The sequence below is a fragment of the Sorex fumeus genome, unplaced genomic scaffold (assembly GCF_029834395.1).
Source record: "Sorex fumeus unplaced genomic scaffold, SorFum_2.1 ptg000002l, whole genome shotgun sequence".
In the NCBI taxonomy this organism is placed as follows: Eukaryota; Metazoa; Chordata; class Mammalia; order Eulipotyphla; family Soricidae; genus Sorex; species Sorex fumeus.
In genome coordinates, this window is record NW_026606059.1 from 41452421 (window position 1) to 41472106 (window position 19686).

The following is a 19686-nucleotide window of genomic DNA, read 5'->3' on the forward strand; positions in this document are numbered from 1 at the left end:
TATTTCTCCACTGCCTGAGGTCCCTGGCCCTTCTCTGCTTCTTACTCTCCTTCTCAATTTCTTTCCTTCCCTTATCATTTCTGTAATGTAGGATCAAGGGTAATCTTTGGGGCACTGCATTCCCTCGTCCTGTTATTCTCTATAAGTGAGATCATCCAATATCACCCTTCTTCCTCAGAGTCACTTCACTTAATATATTTTCCAGTTCCAACTAAGTTGTAGCAAAGTACATTTTGTCCTTCCTTGCAGCTGCATGACAGTCCATTGTGTACCGCTATTCTTACTCTCACCCCACCCCCTTACCTCGTCGCTTGCCTGTTCCTGCTCCTCCTGAGTGGAAAGTGGAGTACAATTCTTAGAGGCCAGATCAGATGGCACTAAGTCTGGGAAGCATTTACCTCCTGCCACAGTCTCACTTTCCACTCACAGGACAGATCATTCCCTCATTGATTCAATCACCGTTTCGGACTGCTCACTGAATTGAGTGGAAAGAGAATACACCAGCTCCAGCTTCTGAGAGCTGCTTCCTACACCGACCCTGCCCACCCCCTCCCTCCTCCACACACACACACCACACACACACACACACACACACACACACACATATACACCCTATTTTATCAGTTCAGCCTCTGAACAGATCCTAGGGTCATCCCATATCTGCATCTCTCTCCCTCTCTATGGTAAACTCCAGCACCTGCTGCCCTGTGTACACTGCATCCCCAATTTGCAGGATTTATCTTCATATTTTTATCCACCTAGAAGCTCCTTGTCTCCTCCTATTAAATTGTATCAGCCCTATGGCTCCCAACACAGAGAATTATGATTCATTCCTGGGGTTCCCAGTGCATCTTTCTGTATTTCAGTTTCAGAAATGAATTGGTCCGTGATGATTATGAGCAGGACATGCCTGCCTCTACTTCTTAGCCAAGTTTTCAATGCTGTGGGAAAAAGAATATACAGGAGTTCTATCTTACTCCTTTGCTCTGACCTGGCACTAGGACTGCTCAAATGTTTGTTCTCCTGATTTTTTCTCTGGGGAACAACATAGATTATAGGGCACAAGATACAGATACAAATCCTAAACTGGTGACTTGTCAGATTTCTAACCCTGAACTTGGTTGGTGGTAGTTTTTGAAACTTGATTTTTTTTAAATAAGGGCCACACTTAAAAGGGAGCCCCTATTGCATTTGCTGACACTCTCATCCTTAGGCTCATTCTCCCTAATCCCATCATGGGTTTCCAACTTCATAGTTGAACTAACCTCATTGTATCACAAAGACCATAGAGAACATTTGGGGGTTTGGCCTCAACAGTTTTATAGGGGCGTCACAGTTATTAAGTTCACATAAGATAGTGAGATACAGAGATCACTATAGGCAGAAGGATAGATGCTCTTGTACTCCCTTTGTGGGACTCATGAAAGTTATTTGGTTTGGTGTGGAGAGAGCCAGTCAGGTTGGCAGGCACAATAAGTATCAAAGACTGATTCAGATACCTGGCACATTATGGGGAAGGATTTTTTTTTCTGAAACATATAGAGGGATTGGCTCATGGATTCATGTCTCAGGTCAATAGTGGGCCTTGTAGGAGGAAAAGAAAGAAGGAAAATCATGCCCATAATATCTGAACAAAGAGAGAATAATCTAGGAGGGCCAATTCCTTAAGATGTCTCTCTTTGGGTTTTTTTTAGACCACACCCTCTGGTGTTCATGAGCTACTCTGGGGTCAATGCTCAGGAATTGGTCTTGGCAGTGGCTGGGGACCATGAAGTATTAGGGATGAAACTAGAGCCCTCTATACATGCTTCAGCCCTTTGAGTTACTGCCACAGTCCTCTCACCTGTCTCTTGTCCTCAGCATGCTGATAACATCCAGAAGAGCTGACAGAGCAAATCACCCCAAGTAGAGAGTAGCCTTGGTTCAATAACTATCCTCTCTTGGATCTTATTTCAGGGTACTCCGGGGAAACCTGGCGAATTAGGACCCAAAGGAGAAAGGGTAAGTGAGATGTGCAGTCACTGGAATGGGAATTTTACCCAATGCCAAGGGTATTTTGTCCAAGTCAGTCATTGAGTGAACAGCCTGGAGACATTGTTGTTCACAGTCCCTTAGACAATCAAGAGTCCCACAAAGGGAGGTTCTTTCCCCTGGGATTGTTTTATTGTTGTCAATGTTGTTATTGTCTTTTCTTTCTTTTTATTTTTTGGGTTGTTATTTTAAGGAGTAAAATCATTGCAATTACAAATTCAAAGGCAAGTGTTCTGAGACTTTGACAGATTTCCCTCTCTCCCTGTGCGAATACCGGTGCCTGTCAGACTCGGCTCCCAAAGTGCCAATTTGCCGGGAGCCAGATTTGTTGCTGGAGGTGACAAGGGAACAGATTTTCCCATAATGAATCGCCTCAGCACTACAGCCAGAATGGCTTTCTTTACATTAAATTTTTCAAATATATAAATTTTTTTATAAAGGGAGAATTTTTTTCCTCCCACAAATACCAGTGTGGGAAGGGAGTTTTCATACACTGGGGACCAGTGTCTCCATGTGAGAGAGTGAAACTGTTCTCCCGCCTTTGCCCCCAGTCCTGCATAGGCTCCCTTTGGTCAGTCAGCTTGCTGTCACCTCACTGCACAGCCAGGATTCAGAGCCTCCTCACCCCCACCCTCTCTTTGTTTGCCACTATTCTGCATAGACTCATCTCAGCTTTACTTGCCACTTGGCTGAATGAGTCTCTGGTTTCTACTGCAGACCAGAGAAGTGGAAAAAAGAGACTGTGGCATGATGTGTGTGTGTGTGGGGGGGGGGCTCACTCCCCCTGCATCTTTTCCTCCACTCTCTCTCTCTGAGTAATTTTGACTTTTATTTTTTGAGATTTTTCACAAATAGATTTTTTAAAAAATTTTATTGAATCACATAGCACAGCAAGTAGGGTGTTTGCCTTGCACTCAGCCAGCTCAGTGAGCCAGGTTTGATTCCTGCACCCCTCTCCGTGAGCCTGGCCAGCTACCGAGAGTATTCAATATGCCAAACACAGTAACAACAAGTCTCAAAATGGAGACATTACTGGGGCCACTAGAGCAAATCGATGAACAACGGGAGGACAGTGTTTGTTTTTTCTGTTTATTGAAATCACCGTGAGATAGTTACAAGCTTTCATTTTGGGTCACAATCACACAGTGATCAAACACCCATCCCTCCACCAGTGCACATTCCCCACCACCGATATCCCTGTTATAACCCCCCCTTTCCCACCCTCCCTCTACCTCCATAGCAGACAATACTCCCCACCCCCTCTCCTCTCTCTCTCTCTCTCTCTCTCTCTCTCTCTCTCTCTCTCTCTCTCTACTTTTGGGCATTGTGGTTTGCAATACAGACACTGAGAGGTTATCCTGTTTGGTCCTTTATCTACTTTCTGCACACATCTCCCATCCCGACTGATTCCTCCAGCCATCTTTTCTTAGTGATCCCTTCTCTGTCGAGGAATGGAGCACATTCCTGAGAATGAAACCAGGGGGCTGTGCCTCAGAGGGTGTCAAGACCCTCCCCAATCTCCCTCACTCTGCCCTCCTCCACCCTGGCATACACACCTACACCAGGTCACACAGACGTGTCCCTAGAGACTATAGCCCAAGATTGGATTGGAGAGGCGCCAGGGCATTCAGCCCATCACTATGAATTGCTCCTTTAATTCACAATCAATAAATGGAGAGCTGCCCTCCCCTGTTAAGTGGTTCCATGGAACATTGCCATGGAGTGGTCTCTTCCCACGCCTGGGAACGTTTGAAATATGGGACAAATCCTCTCACTGCAAGTGATATTGAGATGTTGCCTGAATAGGAATTTCTCTACCAGGTCAGAGCTTTGCTAGGACCTTGGCTCCCGCCTTCACATAACCCTCGTCTCAGCCCCATTAATGCATCCCACCCAAGGAATCTCAGTGACCTGTTCATACAAGGCCAAATTAATCTTTTAAATCCAGTGTTCTTTTTGTTATTGTAGAGAATGCAACCATACCCTTCCTTACATGTTGTAATTTGTAATAGAATGATTATAATGAAGAATGGGCACTTCTACCACCATCCCTTAGTGTTCCTTTCCCAGGGTCTATCTTTGTGATTTTTCTTTTTATTCTTCCAGAGTCTATTCATATAGAAACATTCCATATAAATGTGATAAATACACAATTTTCTTTTTTCTTTTTTTAACAATCAGCATAGCAGGTGTTGTCTATCCTGTGAATCCACTGATATTTTATATCTTATATATTGGACATTACTCATAACTGCAGTTTTCCTTGTCCAAGGCATTAGCTCCATATCCAGAGTCACTTCTAGTTACCATCTCTTTTCTTTTCACCCATGTGACTCCCCCCCCCTTGGCAATGACACCCCATGATACCCCAAGGCTGTTAGTGCAGATGCTGTATTTTTAGATGCACTAAAAATTAGAACTTGCTGATTAGAAGGACCAAAGCACAAAGGACAAAGTATGGGCTCTCCTGTGTTTGCCAGAGTTACAGAAGTGTTTACCCAGGACTTCAGTCTCTCGATCAGCAACAGAGACTCTAGAACCCCAGCAAGTGAGTTATCTCTAAATAGCAATACTGTCCCTCCATTTGACATAGATCAAAACTGTGGAGAAGTGGACGGCACCTTGGGGTGCCTGTCAGAGCGGCCAGCCTGAAGGAAGTGGATGGAGCTTTGTTTTGGGGCACAAAGTGGTGCTGGAATTTGCAAAGAGAATTCCTGTCTGGGTTGGAATGATAGCACAGCGGGTAGTTCCTTTGCCTTGCACATGGCCGACCTGGGTTTGATTCCTCCGGCCCTCTCGGAGATCCTGGCAAGCTACCATGAGTATCCCACCTGCATGGCAGAGCTTGGCAAACTACCCATGGTGTATTTGATAGGTCAAAAACAGTAACAAATCTCACAGTGGAGACGGTACTGGTGCCCACTCGAGCAAATCGCTGAACAACAGGACAGTGCTACCATTCCACAGTGCAGACTACTCTAGGAATGTAGCAGGAAATTCTGTCCCCGCCCCCCCCCCCCCCCAGCATCTGTGCCCTCATCTCTAAAGCCCCCTCTCTCAGCTCTCCAAGAACCGTATCTCTTTTCCATTGCTACGGAAGATGGGGATGGGGCCCCTTTCCTGGATTGCAGCTTTCCCATCTGCACTTGGTCCTTTGTTCACTGACATGTGTCCTTTCTCAATTAGGGTGATCCGGGGATCAAAGGAGAGAAAGGTCCTCCTGGTGGAAAAGGACAGCCTGGAGACCCTGGAATCCCAGGTCACAAAGGCCATACTGGACTGATGGGTCCTCAAGGACCACCTGGAGAAAATGGACCAGTTGGACCCCCGGGGCCTCCAGGCCAACCAGGATTTCCTGGACTGAGGGTAAGGATGTTGGTGCTTCCTCAAACATAGCTTCTTTGGGGACTACAGGGAAGCTGTAGGGTTTATGGTCTCCTGAGATACTGGGTTAAAGTCTGCTGTCTGCCAGCAACTCTGAATCAGAGCAGAGTGCTCAGTCTGAACCTGAACCTGCCCTTCCCATTTAAAAATGATCATAAGATATTCTCCCAACAATTTTGTTGGAATAAGAAAATGTTATCAAACATACCATGCATAGCTTAAGTGCTCAGGAGGAAAGCTTTTTCTCTCTTCAGCTTTTGTATCCGTGGCTTGGCTTCCTAAAGCTTTATTGTCAGACTTTTGTTCTATCCCTGGATTTTGTGCTAGAAGTGATTGAGAAGATCCAGTTTATTTTTGCCAATATAAAACCTGAACTTACTTAATTTTATCTATTTAAACTTATTCTGGTGGAAGAACTCTTACTTTGCACCAACCTGTATCACTGGCTTGCCTGTGAAGGGGAAATCAGTGCAGACTTCCCGCTGGAAGTCTTGGTTGAGGCTGGCCAATGACCTTCTTTCCCTCTGAAAAGTTTAGATGATTCTCTGGGAACCTCATTGACATCAGGGCACAAGTCTATGTGATCTCCAGTGTGTTGTCAACTCTGGAATTCTGTGTTCTGTAATTTCCCAATAATTGTGTTCAGCCTAAGTTTCAGCCAGGCTGAATGATGTCAGACAGACAAAGCTTGACTGCCACTCCAGTGAATTCTGAAAGACTTGGTGGACTTCTGAAATCCTTAGAGAGTAAAAAACTCATGTTTTGCATGCAGGGAGTTACAGGTTAGATACAGGAGCGTCTTTAGGAGCAGGTAGAGCAGAAAGCCATGAGCAGCCTCCAAGCACTGTCTGTCAGCTGTATCCTCCCACCAAAAAATGAACAACCAACAATATCAACAGACCAAAGTTCTTTGGGTGCTTGTTGAACAATCCTTCCTGGCCCTGCTCTGTTGGTAGCTGTGGGATTTCTGGATCTATAATTCAAAGATTATTGGCCAGAAGAAAAGTAATAGAAAGAAAAGGAATCGATCTCTCACAATGACCAGGCTTGCTGTTGGAATTGCAGAGATAAACTCAGTAAGTTCCTGTGGCCTGGATAAGTCTCTGAAAAAACCAAACAGAGGAGGGGCCTAAAAATATGGCACTGAGGCTGTTTCCCTTAGTGCTGATAAAATAACATCACATGTGTGCTTCTTACCCATAAATTGCTCAGTCCCTGTAAATCAAGTATCTGGACTCCATCAGACACCAAAGGAGGACCAAGCAAGCAAGAAAGAGGAATTCCAGAACCAGGGAACAAGAATTACCAAGGGACTAGTGGAGGGGAAAAGACATGAGTTTAGTGCAGGAGGTAGCCTGTGAGCTGTCCTGAAGGTAGACTTTTCACAAGATGAGACAAAGCATGAGAGTTACCAGAACAAGTGATCAGGGACTTGTGTGGATGGAATCCATGGACATAGTTTTTTATGCAGAAAGATTCCAATAAGCATATTAAAGAAGGTCTAGAGACTCAGAGAGCCAGGAATCTGTCATTATATATATATATATATATATATATATATATATATATATATATATAGGCTGGAGCGATAGCACAATGGGTAGGGCATTTGCCTTGCATGTGGCAGACCTAGTCAGTCGAGGCAGTTTTGATTCTTCCGCCCCTCTACTGAGAGTACCTCGCCTGCACAGCACAGCCTGGCAAGCTACTGAAGACATATTCGATATGCCAAACACAGTCACAAGTCTCACAATGGAGACGTTACTGGGCCCGCTGGAGCAAATCGATGAACAACGGGAGGACAGTGACAGTGATATATATATATAAAACTCTTATCAGGGATCATTTTGGTTTGCTGAGCTAAGGGTCTTGAGTAGCAGAAGTTACTGGAAAGACAAATAAAATACTATCTTTCCTCCACCTAGGGTGAATCTCCATCAATGGATACCCTGCGGAGGCTCATCCAAGAAGAACTCGGGAAACAGCTGGAAGGTGAAACAGCTGGAGGACTCTATCCCATCCCTGCATCTGAGTATCAGGGTGCCTACCGGTGCCTTCAGAACAGTCTTTCATTCTTCCCTCAGTGCTTGTGCCAGCCTGTTCTGAAAAGGCAACCTACAAATGACTCCCATGCGGAAATCAGAATTGAAGAGCCCCTCACTGGTTCTTGGCAGCTCATTAGACACAGATTCCTCTCCAGTTTCTCTGTAGTTTTTCTCCAATCTCTGATGAATACCTCTCATAAAGAAAGCCTGCTCTTGATACAGCAAGCACTACCACAGGCCATCATTTATTGGGGTCACTAAATCATTCATCAGCGAGTAATTTTGAGAGGAGTGAGATAGGCCTCAAAAAACTTAAGAGTTCAGGAGAGGAGATGGATAATAAACATACCATATGTTTCCAGTACATAAGCAAAATTCTGTGAGAAAATTTAGTTCAGAAGTTTTTGAAAGAGGACAGATGTAAGAACCTAAGATAACTCAGAGACGGAGAATGGAAGAAGGGATGCTTAGAGAAGGAAACACGTAAGCCAAAGGGATGATCAAAGAGGAATGAGACCCCTGATATTTGGAATGCCTAGAAAGACTTAAGAAGAAGAAAACTGCACATTTAGAGAAGTATAATCCTTTAACACAAGTGCTTATATGTCAGATTTATTGTTATATTTCACAGTATTCCATGATCTTGATATGGTCAGGGTTGAAAAAGGCAGGGATGTAATAGTAATTATGGCAGTATATGGGACTAAATATGTATTGGGTGGCATTCTAAGTTCTGTAGCTAGGATTCTAAGCATTTGCTCATAAATACTTGTGAAGTAAAACATCCGTTTTTACCCTACATGACATTAGTCAAAGGGATGCTGGGGCTGGAGAGGTCATTCAACCTTCTAGAGTGAATATTTTGCATAATGGTATCCTGGGTTCGGTCCCTGATGCTGCATGTTCCCCTGAGCACAGAACCAAAAGTTGCATCAAAACACCAAAAATTGTGTCCTCAAAACAAAACAAAATCTGAGGAAAAGAGACCAGAGGTGCTTAGCAATTTTCCAAAGGACAAAGCTCTCCTATATGTCTCTTTGTCTCGTGGAGATTTATATGCATGCAACCTCACCACAGAAGCTGCATCTTTTTTTTTTTTTTGCTTAGTTGATATTGGAACTGGAGTGATAGCACAGTGGGTAGGGTGTTTGCCTTGCATGGCCAACCCTGCTGACCTGCGTTCGATTCCTCTGCCCCTCTCGGACAGCCTGGCAAACTACCAAGAGTATCTCGCCTGCATGATAAAGCCTGGCAAGCTACTTGTAACCTATTTCATATGCTAAAAATCACAAATTCGTCGATTGCCTTGAGCAGGCGCCAGTAACGTCTCCTTCATCCTGGCCCTGAGGTTATATTCAAGGCTCTTTAAGAGAATGAGACCCATCATTGTTACTGGTATTTGGCATATTGGGTACGCCACGGGGAGTTTGCCAGACTCTGCTGTGTGGGCAGGCTACATTCGGTAGCCTACCAGTTTGTCAAATTAGCTAAAAATATGCTAAAAATAGTGACAACAATTTTCACAATTTGTTGTTAGATGTTACTGGTGCCTGCTCAAGCAAATCAATGAACAATGGGAGGACCGTACTACAGTGCAGTTGATTTTTGGGCCACAACCATGGGTTTCTCAGGAATTCCTTCAGGTCCTGCATTTGGGATCATTGGTGGTGGGGCTCAGGAAACCAAATATGATGCCAGGCATTGAATCTTGGTTGACCACATGTAAGACATGTGCCCCTATCCAATATATTGTCTCTTCAGCCCTGAGAAGCTATATTCTTTTTTTGGGGGGAGCACATCTGGCTATAGTCAGGGTTAGCTCATGGATCTGCATTCAGAAAATACTCATGATGGGCATGTGGGACTATACGGGGTTCCAGGAATCAAAACCAGGTCAGTTACATGCAAGGTAAGTGCCCTGTCTGCTCTGGCCCCAAGAAGAAGTCATGAAGTTATACTCTTTTTTTTTTTTAATTTTTATTAGTGAAACACCATGAGGTACAGTTGTAGACTTACAAATTTTTGTGTTTGGGTTTCAATTATACAAAGATTGAGTACCTATCCCTCCACCAGTGCCCATTCCCCACCTCCAAAGCTCCCAGTATCCCTCCCTCCACCATCCTGCCCCACCCCTGTTGTAGGCCATTCCCTTTTGTTCTTTCTCTCCTTTAGGGTGCAAAGAAAGAAGTAGAAAAGTAGGGATTAAGAGTATAACTTGATGCTGAAAGTAGATGAAGTTATACTCTTAATCCCTACTTTTCTACTTCCTTCTTTAAAGGAAACCGTTAGGTGAAAAATAGTCACAGATCATTCTACAGGAAGAAAAATAAGAAATCAGTAACTATTTCCAGGCACCGATGGTCTAAAGGAGAGGGAACATTTATTCACAGGGTCAAGTCTATGACAGCCATTTGTATCAACCATATATCAGACTCTCAGCTTCGGGGATAGAGCATGGGATCAAGATGATGCTTGTCCCTGCTCTCTCTGAGTGTGAGCATAGCATCTCTCTCCACTCAAAGGAGAGTTAATGACCTTGGGTCAGTCTGTAAGAAATTGAAGTGCTGGGGGAGGGAGGAGGAAAACAAAATTTTGAGTGTGGATGCCCTTTGTCCATTTATGTCCTTGGGTTTTGCATATGAGAATATGCATGTGCCACCTTCTGGGTCTTAGAGGTATTCAGTGATGCCTCAGGGGAGCCTACAGCTAAAGAAAAGATATAAGACCTGTTTGGAAGTAATTCAAAATGGAGTACTTGCTAAGTTGAATCTTCTCCCAAGTCATCTTTTCTACATGGAGTATCCACTCCACTTTACAGATGAGAAAATCAAGACTCAGTGAAGTTAAACAATTTCTTGTCACCACACTTGTCTTGTCACCTTCTGTAAGAGAACAGAAAATGGGAAGGAGAGAGCTCTCCTGGAAAGAGCAGATGATTCTCAAATCCTGATGGTTCTAAACCCTAATTCTGCTGTAGTTTTTCTACCTAAAGAGATTTGAAAAGCCAGAGATTTGAAAAGCATTCCCTTCCCAATCTCTTTGGGGTCTGTCACAGCATCTCCAAGGTGGTGTTCCTGGGTCTGATATCTGGACCATATGACAAACAGGCCCTTTTATGCCCGGGGCTGGAGGGTGAAGGGGTTGGGGATGACTACACCCTATGGTGTTCAGGGCTTACCCCTGTCTCTATGCTCAATGATTACTCCTGGCAGTGCTCAGGATATCATATGTGGTGCTAGGGGCTTGAACCTGGTTTGAATGCATGCAAGGCAAAGGCCCTATCTGCTCTATTATCTCTCCAGCCCAAAGATAGCTCTTAGCCTTTAGATCAACACTCTCTCCCCAGTCAATTACAACAGTGTTGCAGATCAGCAATAAGGACTCATAATCTCCATGTTTTACATATGGAAGAGTTATTAATAACAATCACAGTTCCTTCTAGATGAGGAATCTGGCCTTTGTTGAAGAAAATCACTACATTCTGTTTCACAAATCACTTAAATCTGACCCCTGCCTTTGTTATCCCAAATGTCAATGACTACAACCACAATTGGTCTTGGAAAGATTAGACCACTAGCGTCCACTAAGCATTGGCCCTGTGCCAGAAAATACTGGGATGCATAAAATCATTTCCTTCATTCTTACACTGAGGTATATGTTATTTTAGTTCATGCATCTAACAAAAAGGAAAGCAAGAGGTAAGAGAGGTCAGGTAACTTGCCTACTTCTGGTCAGCAACACAAAGCTCTATCTCCCCAGAGAATGTAATCCAGGCTGCCTGACTTCAGAGGCTGAAACAGTTGAGTTAGCCTATGACCTATCTATTAGAGATGCATAAACAGGTACTACATATATCCTATGCCATGTGCCTTTGGTATGGGTTTATTGCTATTGCTTTGTATTATCTCTTCAGACAATAAGGCAAAACAATGGCATTGCCATCTTGTCCTGTTTTTGTGACCTTCCTTCATGGCATGTCTCTCTTTTTCCCATTCCTTAGTCAAACTTGCCTACCTCTTGGCCCAGATGCCCCCTGCACAGGTAAAGGTATCTCAAGGCAGACCTGGGCCTCCAGGACCTCCCGGAAAAGATGGGTTCCCAGGCCGGGCCGGGCCTATGGGAGAGCCAGGACGACCTGGGCAGGGTGGTCGGGAAGGACCTTCTGGACCGGTGGGCCCCAAAGGTGAGTGTTTCATGGGCTCCATGTGTGGGAGCTTGGGGTGAGATGCACACTACATCTGAGTATGCATAATTCATGCCTTTCTCATCTCCTGCAGCTTGGCAATGCCCTCAAGTTTGGCATCATATAATTTTTTCATATGCATAAGAGGCTTTCATGCTTGACATTTTTACAAAATTGTACTTCTGCCAGGAGGATTGAATCAGTTCCCTCCTGCTTTCTTGTTCTCTCTCCATCTCCACTACTCAGGTTTCAAGAGCTATACCAAGAGCTCTGTTTGATCCCTTGTGAGTTTAGAGTCAACTGAGGAAGAAGGCAACTAATCTCAATGAAAATGGGCATGACAATCCAACTGTATTATTGACTGAGGTGCATTAAGCTGCAGCTAAATATGGCTGCTCCTTGGATGACCACACAGGAGTTCTGGGCTGTAGGAAGATGCTCCTTTTTGATCCACACCTTCCTACTTAAGTGAGTGCATAGTGGCCAGTGGGTCAGATTGCCAAGAGAAGCGCCTAAAACTAAACCCCCCAGCCTGATAGCATAGTCCTTCCTTTTGGGGAAGAAGAAGCAGGGAAAGTGATCCCAGCTGCCACTTTTTAGGGGAATTGAGGTTTGAGAATTGGACATACTTTAATCCTACACTATTTCTTAATATTTTATTGATTCATTTATTCCCTGAATTTCTTCTTCTAGTAAAAGGCTTTTTGTTAAATTTAATGTCTGAATCCTATCTATATTGATTCATAAAACAAAAATATGAATAAATGTTAATAGGAAAGGATAAAGTATAGGAGAACAGCAGACAATGACAGAATAATAGTCTAACATAATAATTACACAATAAATAAGAAATAGAAGAATGCCAATTTGGATTGAGAAAGAAAATACAATGTGTTGCATTTGAGAGCTAATTTGAAAACCACATGGCAAAAATAATGATTAAAAAATAAATTACAAGACAGTTGAATCACATCTTTACAGTATTAATTCAACCATAATCTTAAATATCGTCCCAGAGGAAACACCTCCCAGAGGAAACACTCTACTTGAACATCTGTTCTGGTTTTCAAATCCGATGCTATTACTTACTGCATTCTGCGTCTCTTTGAAATGGTCTTTGTGCCTCGAGTTTATGTTTTATTAGATTTCAAGCTTCATAGAAGTGGAATTGTGCACTATGTATGCAAACCCTTTTTATCCAATACCTTTAAAATAGAAATTTGTGTAAATGCTTTAAGGAGAAAGGGAGACACATCCCAGTGGATGTATGGCGACATGTGATACTAGGGGTGATAGTGATGGATGTGTATATTTGGTTGCTGTGCTTAAATAAGTCAGCTTTTTTATTTGGACATATACCTTTGCTAATATGTATATGCATGTGTGTGTATAAAATTGGGCAGTCATGGGTGCAAGTAAATATTTCTGTGTAAATAGGAGCTCATGTTTAAAATAGTTACCTCGATTCTAGTTCAAATGCAAAGACACCCCCTTTTCTGCATTTAGAGTGCAACAATCAATTGAGCCACACAAGGCAGTGATGATGGGGTATTTGTAGTTAAGTGCTGAGGGATTGCTTCTGGAAGTCCTCAGGTTACCATGCGAGGCCATGGTTTGAACACAATACACTATATACATAGTAGGCACGTCAGCCCAGTGGGCTATCACCCTGGCTTCTTTTTTTTTTTTTTTGGATATTCTCCATACAGATCATTCTAATGACCCAGAACTAAGCACCCAGACCATTGGTTAGCTTCTCTGAGGATATTTTAGGTTCATAGCTTATGCTGAATAAATTAGCTGAAATAGGGTATCCTTTGTTTTAAAGAAAACTTTAAACTCCGTAGTTGTATTAACCTCACCTGAGATACTAGACACCAGTCCTACCTGGGACTCTTCGATGGTCAATTCCAGATGTGTATAATCTCTGGGCGGCTAGGGGAAGCCCCGGTGGCTCTCCCTCTCACCACGCAAGTTCAGTGGACTTCGGCTGCTCCCTTCCCAGGACGGCCCATACCATGGGCGGATGAAGGAAGAAACGGGGGCCAAGCTGGTTGATGATCAGTTGCCATTTATTCCATTCTCCCCACGCAGCTGTTCCAGTCTCCCTAAACTCCCCATTCTAGTCTCACACTACCCATCATTCCTATCTCCTCCTATCTCCCCCACTCATCTCTTCGTGCTCCCTCTCGCAGCTGCTTCTCATCTCTCCATGTGCCTGGTCCTTCATTCTTCCCCTACATTCTTCTCTCTCTGTCCCCCTTGCTAGTCTCTCCATGCTCCATCTTACTGCCCTGGTTTCTTTCTCATCTCTCTCCAACTCTGCCATATTGGGGGTCACACATCAACATATCAAAGCCCTTCCTGACTGCCAGTCAGGCTCAAGGATGAAAATACCACCTGGTTGAGTTCCTCCTCTCTTTAGTTCAATAACTTAATTAACATCTTAATTAACATCTTAATTCTACTTCTAAATATTAGTTATTTTGTACAGACTCAGTAAGAGATACGCAGAGCTTGTAGGGTGGCTCTCCTGGGGACATCTTGCCACAGACACAGATTATAGTGCTCAGGCCGAATTAATCATTCCTAACCCTCGCAGTATCCGAATCTGTTTCTTACTTTTTGAATCATGACAGAATTTGTCCATGACCATGCTCTTAACTTATAGTTTAGCATCATGGCACTTTAGTCAGGCCCATTTTGATGCCAGGGTAGCACATAGCTCACAGCTTACCCTGGGTCCTTCCAGTCTCTCGTTGGGACCCTGCTTTTACCCTGCTTTGGGGGTGCTAGAACTAAGGGCAACTGACGCTTAGGTCACAACAGATGCCCCGGAGATAATATTATCTGGAGTCAATGAACTCCCAAGTTAAAAAAACATAGCAGTAACTGTTTTCTTGTGCCTCTACAAAAAGGACATTGCTCTGAATTAACTATGCAAAGGACTTAAGGAGAAGAGGAAATCAATATTTATAAGTCAACAGAGCACAAAGAAAGAAGTTACAAGTAAATACAGAGGACTGGGAGCACTGTGGTGGGAGTAACCCAATAAACCTAAGCTCCCTATAGCAAGGCAGAAAGGACAAACCAATGTTATCCTACACAACTGTAAATATTTTTTGGAATAAATTAACCTGGGAAACTTGATTATGTTAAAGATGGACTCTCTTGAGGGATGCTGGTATTCAAGGACAGAGTCCTGATTTCCCAGGACTGGAAGGCCATCCTGGCCATCGTGATACCTCACTATTTATTTGTTTTGGTATTGACTTGGTTGTATTTCTGCAAGTATGTACTTGAGGGTGTATGAATAAGTGTGTGGACAAGAATGAGGGGCACATGGGATTATGTGTGATTCAGGGTAGTTGTCCCCAGAGGGTCACAGCAACATAGACTGGTATCCTGCACAGTGACACCTGGTTTCTCTCTACACCATGAGTCTCACCATTGCAGATATCTTCTTTTCTCACCAGGTGAGCGAGGAGTCAAAGGCGATCCAGGTGTACCCGGAATTGGCCTCCGAGGAGAGATGGGCCCACCTGGTGTCCCAGGTAGGATTGGTGTCTAGTGTCTTGGGTTGAGGTTAATATCACTGTGGAGTGAGACACATTGAAGCTCTCCAATCTGTCTTCACCACAATTCTCAAACCTAGGGCCCAGGGCTGCAGTTCAACCAGTGAGGGGACAGAACATTGGTTTTATTTACTCTTCCCAAAATGTTAGTTCTGATTCATAATCAAACGGACTCATGTAATATATCCCCTAAATTCTTGAAGTGTAGCCCATAAGTTAAAAATCCTAAGAAATAGTACTAAAGAACACCGGAATTTAAAAGACAGGTAGTGCTGGGAGCTGTATCTCCTTTTTAGTCAGTCATAGTAAATTATGACTTCTTATACAAGTTGGGGAATCTTGTATGAAGGGTAATATTTATTTTATTTCAGCCATAATTTTTCAAACTTTCTTTAACATGGAACTTTTGTGTCCCCCCCCCATTGTGTACCTGTCAATACCTGATACTAGCTCTCAGAGTATATTTGGGGGAATGTCATTCAAGTAGACCAATTCTATTGGCTTGTGTCATGCAGAAGGGACATGGTCCCTTCTTCTAAAATTTCATCAAGTTGGTGATCCAACCTAAAGGGTGTACTGGAGGAGCTCCTAATAAAAAGAAGTAATCACTTTCCCCGATAAGGTATATCAGTGGAAGCTAGAAAAAATTAAACTGATTTGTTATCAGATTCCACCTCGTTGAGGCCTCTATTTCTATTTAGTTCTAGTATATATGATTGAGCTCATTTTAAAAATATTAATCTTACAGGTAATTTTCATTTTAGTTCCATTTCCGCTGTTCCCAAATTTCTTATAGCGGACTTATAAATGCTACTTACTTTTAACAATGTGTCGTCTTTCAAATAGCTTATAATATTAAAGGTATTTAAAAAATAAGGCAATTCAAAATATAGAAAGACATAAAGGAAACAATTTAAAAGTGGGAAATAATTGTGTTATTATGCAGTTAAGATAATGACTACACTTCAGAGATTCCCAGCTGAGGGAAAGAAAAAGTCTGCAGGTTTCAAAGTTTGGTTTAAGCAGGACTTTAGAGTCCTGCTCTAGCAGAGTACAAGCAAAAATTATGAAATTTCTAAATAACTTCCAAAGGGAAATATCTACTTTTTGCTTATTTTATTGAGGATGTAAACATCCAGAGTAATTACTAAGAAAGGAAGCAATTACTTAAGAAGGGAATATCATTGTTGGCATTATCTACAAGACTTAGCACTAACTCCATTGTCAACGCAAAGGGTGTTATTATGTTGCTTAGTAAGTGGTGATAGAAATTTGTCTACAGATGTTTCTAGAGGATCTAAATTATGGGCTGTCAATTACGTACATCATACCTGTCTTTGAACACTTGTATAAATAGTTAATATATGATTTAAATGTGTAGCACTGTAGCACTGTCCTCCCATTGTTCATCTATTTGCTCAAGCAGGCACCAGTAACGTCTCCATTGTGAGACTTGTTGTTACTGTTTTTGGCATACTGAATGTGCCATGGGGAGGTTGCCAGGCTCTGCCATGTGGGCAGGATACTCTTGGTAGCTTTCTGGGTTCTCTGAGGGGGCGGAGGAATCAAACCGGGGTCAGCCGTGTGCAAGGCAAACACCCTACCTGTTGTGCTCCAGCCCTGATTAATTTAAATTTTACATATAAAAATTTAAAAACTACTTAATATTTGGAACAAGTTAGATACTGACATATAAAATTTTAAAATGTGACATATAAAAGTTTAAAAACTACTTAATATTTGAAACAACTTATATACTGGATCATATATAAAACAAGTTAGTTTCTCTTTAAGAATGCATGACTGACTAAAGTTGAGGACTTAGCATGGCATTCAAAATTCAATTTCATCTACTAGAACTTTGTAAGAATATAGAAGTTCTGTTCCTTTGTACAACAAAAGTGAGAACATGGTTCATACTTGGCCTCAATTTACCCTTGTTTTTTCCTTTTCATTAACACACTGTTTACTATTTCTAGTTTAAATGGTTATGGCTGTTTCTTTTATTTTATTTGGACTGTGGGGCTTATGCCTCATCTGGCCAAGCTCAGGGAACTGCTCCTGTGCTAGGGATTCCTCCTGGCAATGACTGGGAAACTATGTGGTACAGGGTTCAAAGTGGAGCTGTTACATAAAAAGATTACGCTTCATCCTGTTGAACTACTGACCCGTCCTCTTTTCTTTCATGTGAGGGTGATCTTCTATGTAATGACCATGTGGTCCAACCAAATGATTCCCAGGTTGAACTCACAGAAAATGCCATCATTTCCTGAGGATATTTTAAGTTCCTAGCTCTTACTGAATAAACTCAGTGAAACAGGCATCCTTTGATTCAAAAGAAACTTGAACCTCTTTCTCTTTCTTTTGCTCTTTGATCCAGGTCAACCTGGAGAACCGGGTTATGCCAAAGATGGGCTCCCTGGGAGTCCGGGCCCTCAAGGAGAGACAGGACCAGCAGGACATCCTGGTCCTCCAGGCCCACCTGGCCCCCCTGGTCAGTGTGACCCATCCCAGTGTGCTTACTTTGCCAGCCTTGCTGCCCGTCCAGGCAATGTGAAAGGTACCTAGAAGATTCCGGAAAGCAAGGAGACAGAGGAGGATTTCTGAAACTTGAACTTAAAGCTCTCTGTGGGAATCCAGAGGTCTTGAAACATTTCAATTATGAGTGTTTTTCCTTACTTTTATCATATGTTTTTATTTTATTGAGAGACCTCAATATTATTAAAATGAAGAGATGCTGCCGGTCGGTCAGATTGTTATTATTATTATAATTATTTTTAATTATTATTATTTCATGTGATGATGGTTTGTGTGCTTTTTACCTCTAAATTGGGACAACTTGTTTTATGGGGTACTGGATTGTTCTCAGTTCTCAAAATCCCCTTTGCAATGTATCCACCAATTTAAAGGAAACTCTTGGTGCTATGAATCCCTGACAAGACACTTGCCAAATTTACCTCTTTCCTCCAAGAAAACATTTTTAAGAAATAAAACAGTGAGCATCTATTCTTGGTCTTGCCCAGAGATTGCCTGGAGAGAAATTGTCAACAAGTTGCCACTTACACGGAGAAGAAGATGAAGTAGGAAGAGAAGAGAATTATAATTACATAGAATGTTCTTCCTATGATGCAAAGTTCACACAATCAGCCCAGCCTCAGGCCTCAGGGAGCAATGGCCACTGCTGCAGTGTTTCAGGTTTGCAGGAGGGAAATTGTGTGTCAAGGGTTGTCAAGAGCTCTGAGGAGTTCTGTGTTTATGCTTAGTTAAAGCAATCCCTGTGTCTTAATTGGGACCCCTTCAAGTTTCTCATTGTTGGTTTCACTCAATTTGTTTGTAAAATAAGGGGTCCAGTGACCACTCCTGGTTTTTACTAATAGTGTATAATTGGCCAGAGCACTGGCCAACAACCAGGAAGTCTATGCCTCCAGGGTCCTCCTCTGAAATATATTTCATTGAGTGTACATGTGTGTATATGACAGTCTAGTCAAAGCAGGTGCTCAATAAACATTTCTCAAGTTGATATGATGATTCCTTTCTCTTTTTTTTCTTTTTTTTTTCTTGTAAGGGATAGATTTTGGGCTACCCCCAGTGCTCAGGAACTGCCTCTATGCTCAGAAGTCACGACTGGTGGGGCTCATGGGACAATGTACAATGCAGGGGACTGAAACAGGGCTGACCAGATGTAAGCAAGCATCCCCTTGCACTGTCTGTCTGGACTGATGATTCCTTTCTTATCTCCAAACCCCACCTACATAAGAGCTCCTCAGGGACAGGCCTGTCTTTTTCCTCTGGAAACCTAATATAAAGCTGTGTGATAAATATTTATGGAGTGCCTCCAGGAGACATCAGGAGAATCTGTTTCAAGGGGCTGCGCAAGCATTCACATAACTCACTTCCCAGCTCCATGAAGCTGCTGCTATTCCTGTCACGTGTCCACATTGCAGATGAAAACTGGAGTATCTTGCCCAAGAATACAGCAAGTTAATGGTCTGGATCCATACAACTTGATTCAGGAGTGGGCTAGGGCTACTTTGAATTGATCTGGGCTGTGAGCACTAGATTTCCTTCTCCAGAGAACCACTCTGAAAGAAGGGCTGATGCAGGAGTTGAGAACTCAGAGTGCTTGGATGGGGACGGTGTATGTGTGTGTATGTGTGTGTGTGTGTGTGTGTGTGTGTGTTGTGCATATGTGTTTGTGCTTATCCTTCATTCCTGAGTGGTACAGAGATGAAGAGCCAAGAGGTTCCTCAAAATTGTGGGGTCAGAGGGGGAGGCCCTGGGAATTGATTTGTGACCCAGAAAGAGTCAAAACAGCAACAAAGTCAAGCTCTAGCACACAAAGGACAGGTAGCCTCTCTGGTTATATGCACTGTTGGTGAGAGATCTTATAACTTAACTAGTTTCTGAGCAATTTGCTATTATCCATTTCATCAGAGCAGCACTGTATTTTACATTATGGATGAAGACA

At 42.8% G+C, this 19686-nt stretch overlaps 1 protein-coding gene across 1 annotated transcript in view; it reads left to right on the forward strand.

Moving 5' to 3' along the window:
* COL22A1 (collagen type XXII alpha 1 chain) overlaps positions 1-18586 on the forward strand; it is a 266878-nt gene extending 248292 nt beyond the window's left edge. Inside the window, exons 58-63 of the mRNA XM_056112005.1 lie at positions 1957-2001; positions 5218-5397; positions 7341-7407; positions 11461-11643; positions 15120-15197; positions 17599-18586. Of these exons, the coding sequence (XP_055967980.1) occupies positions 1957-2001; positions 5218-5397; positions 7341-7407; positions 11461-11643; positions 15120-15197; positions 17599-17786 (741 nt within the window). The 3' untranslated portion in view covers positions 17787-18586. The remainder of the gene's footprint in view (positions 1-1956; positions 2002-5217; positions 5398-7340; positions 7408-11460; positions 11644-15119; positions 15198-17598) is intronic.
* The last annotated feature ends 1100 nt before the right edge of the window (positions 18587-19686 follow it).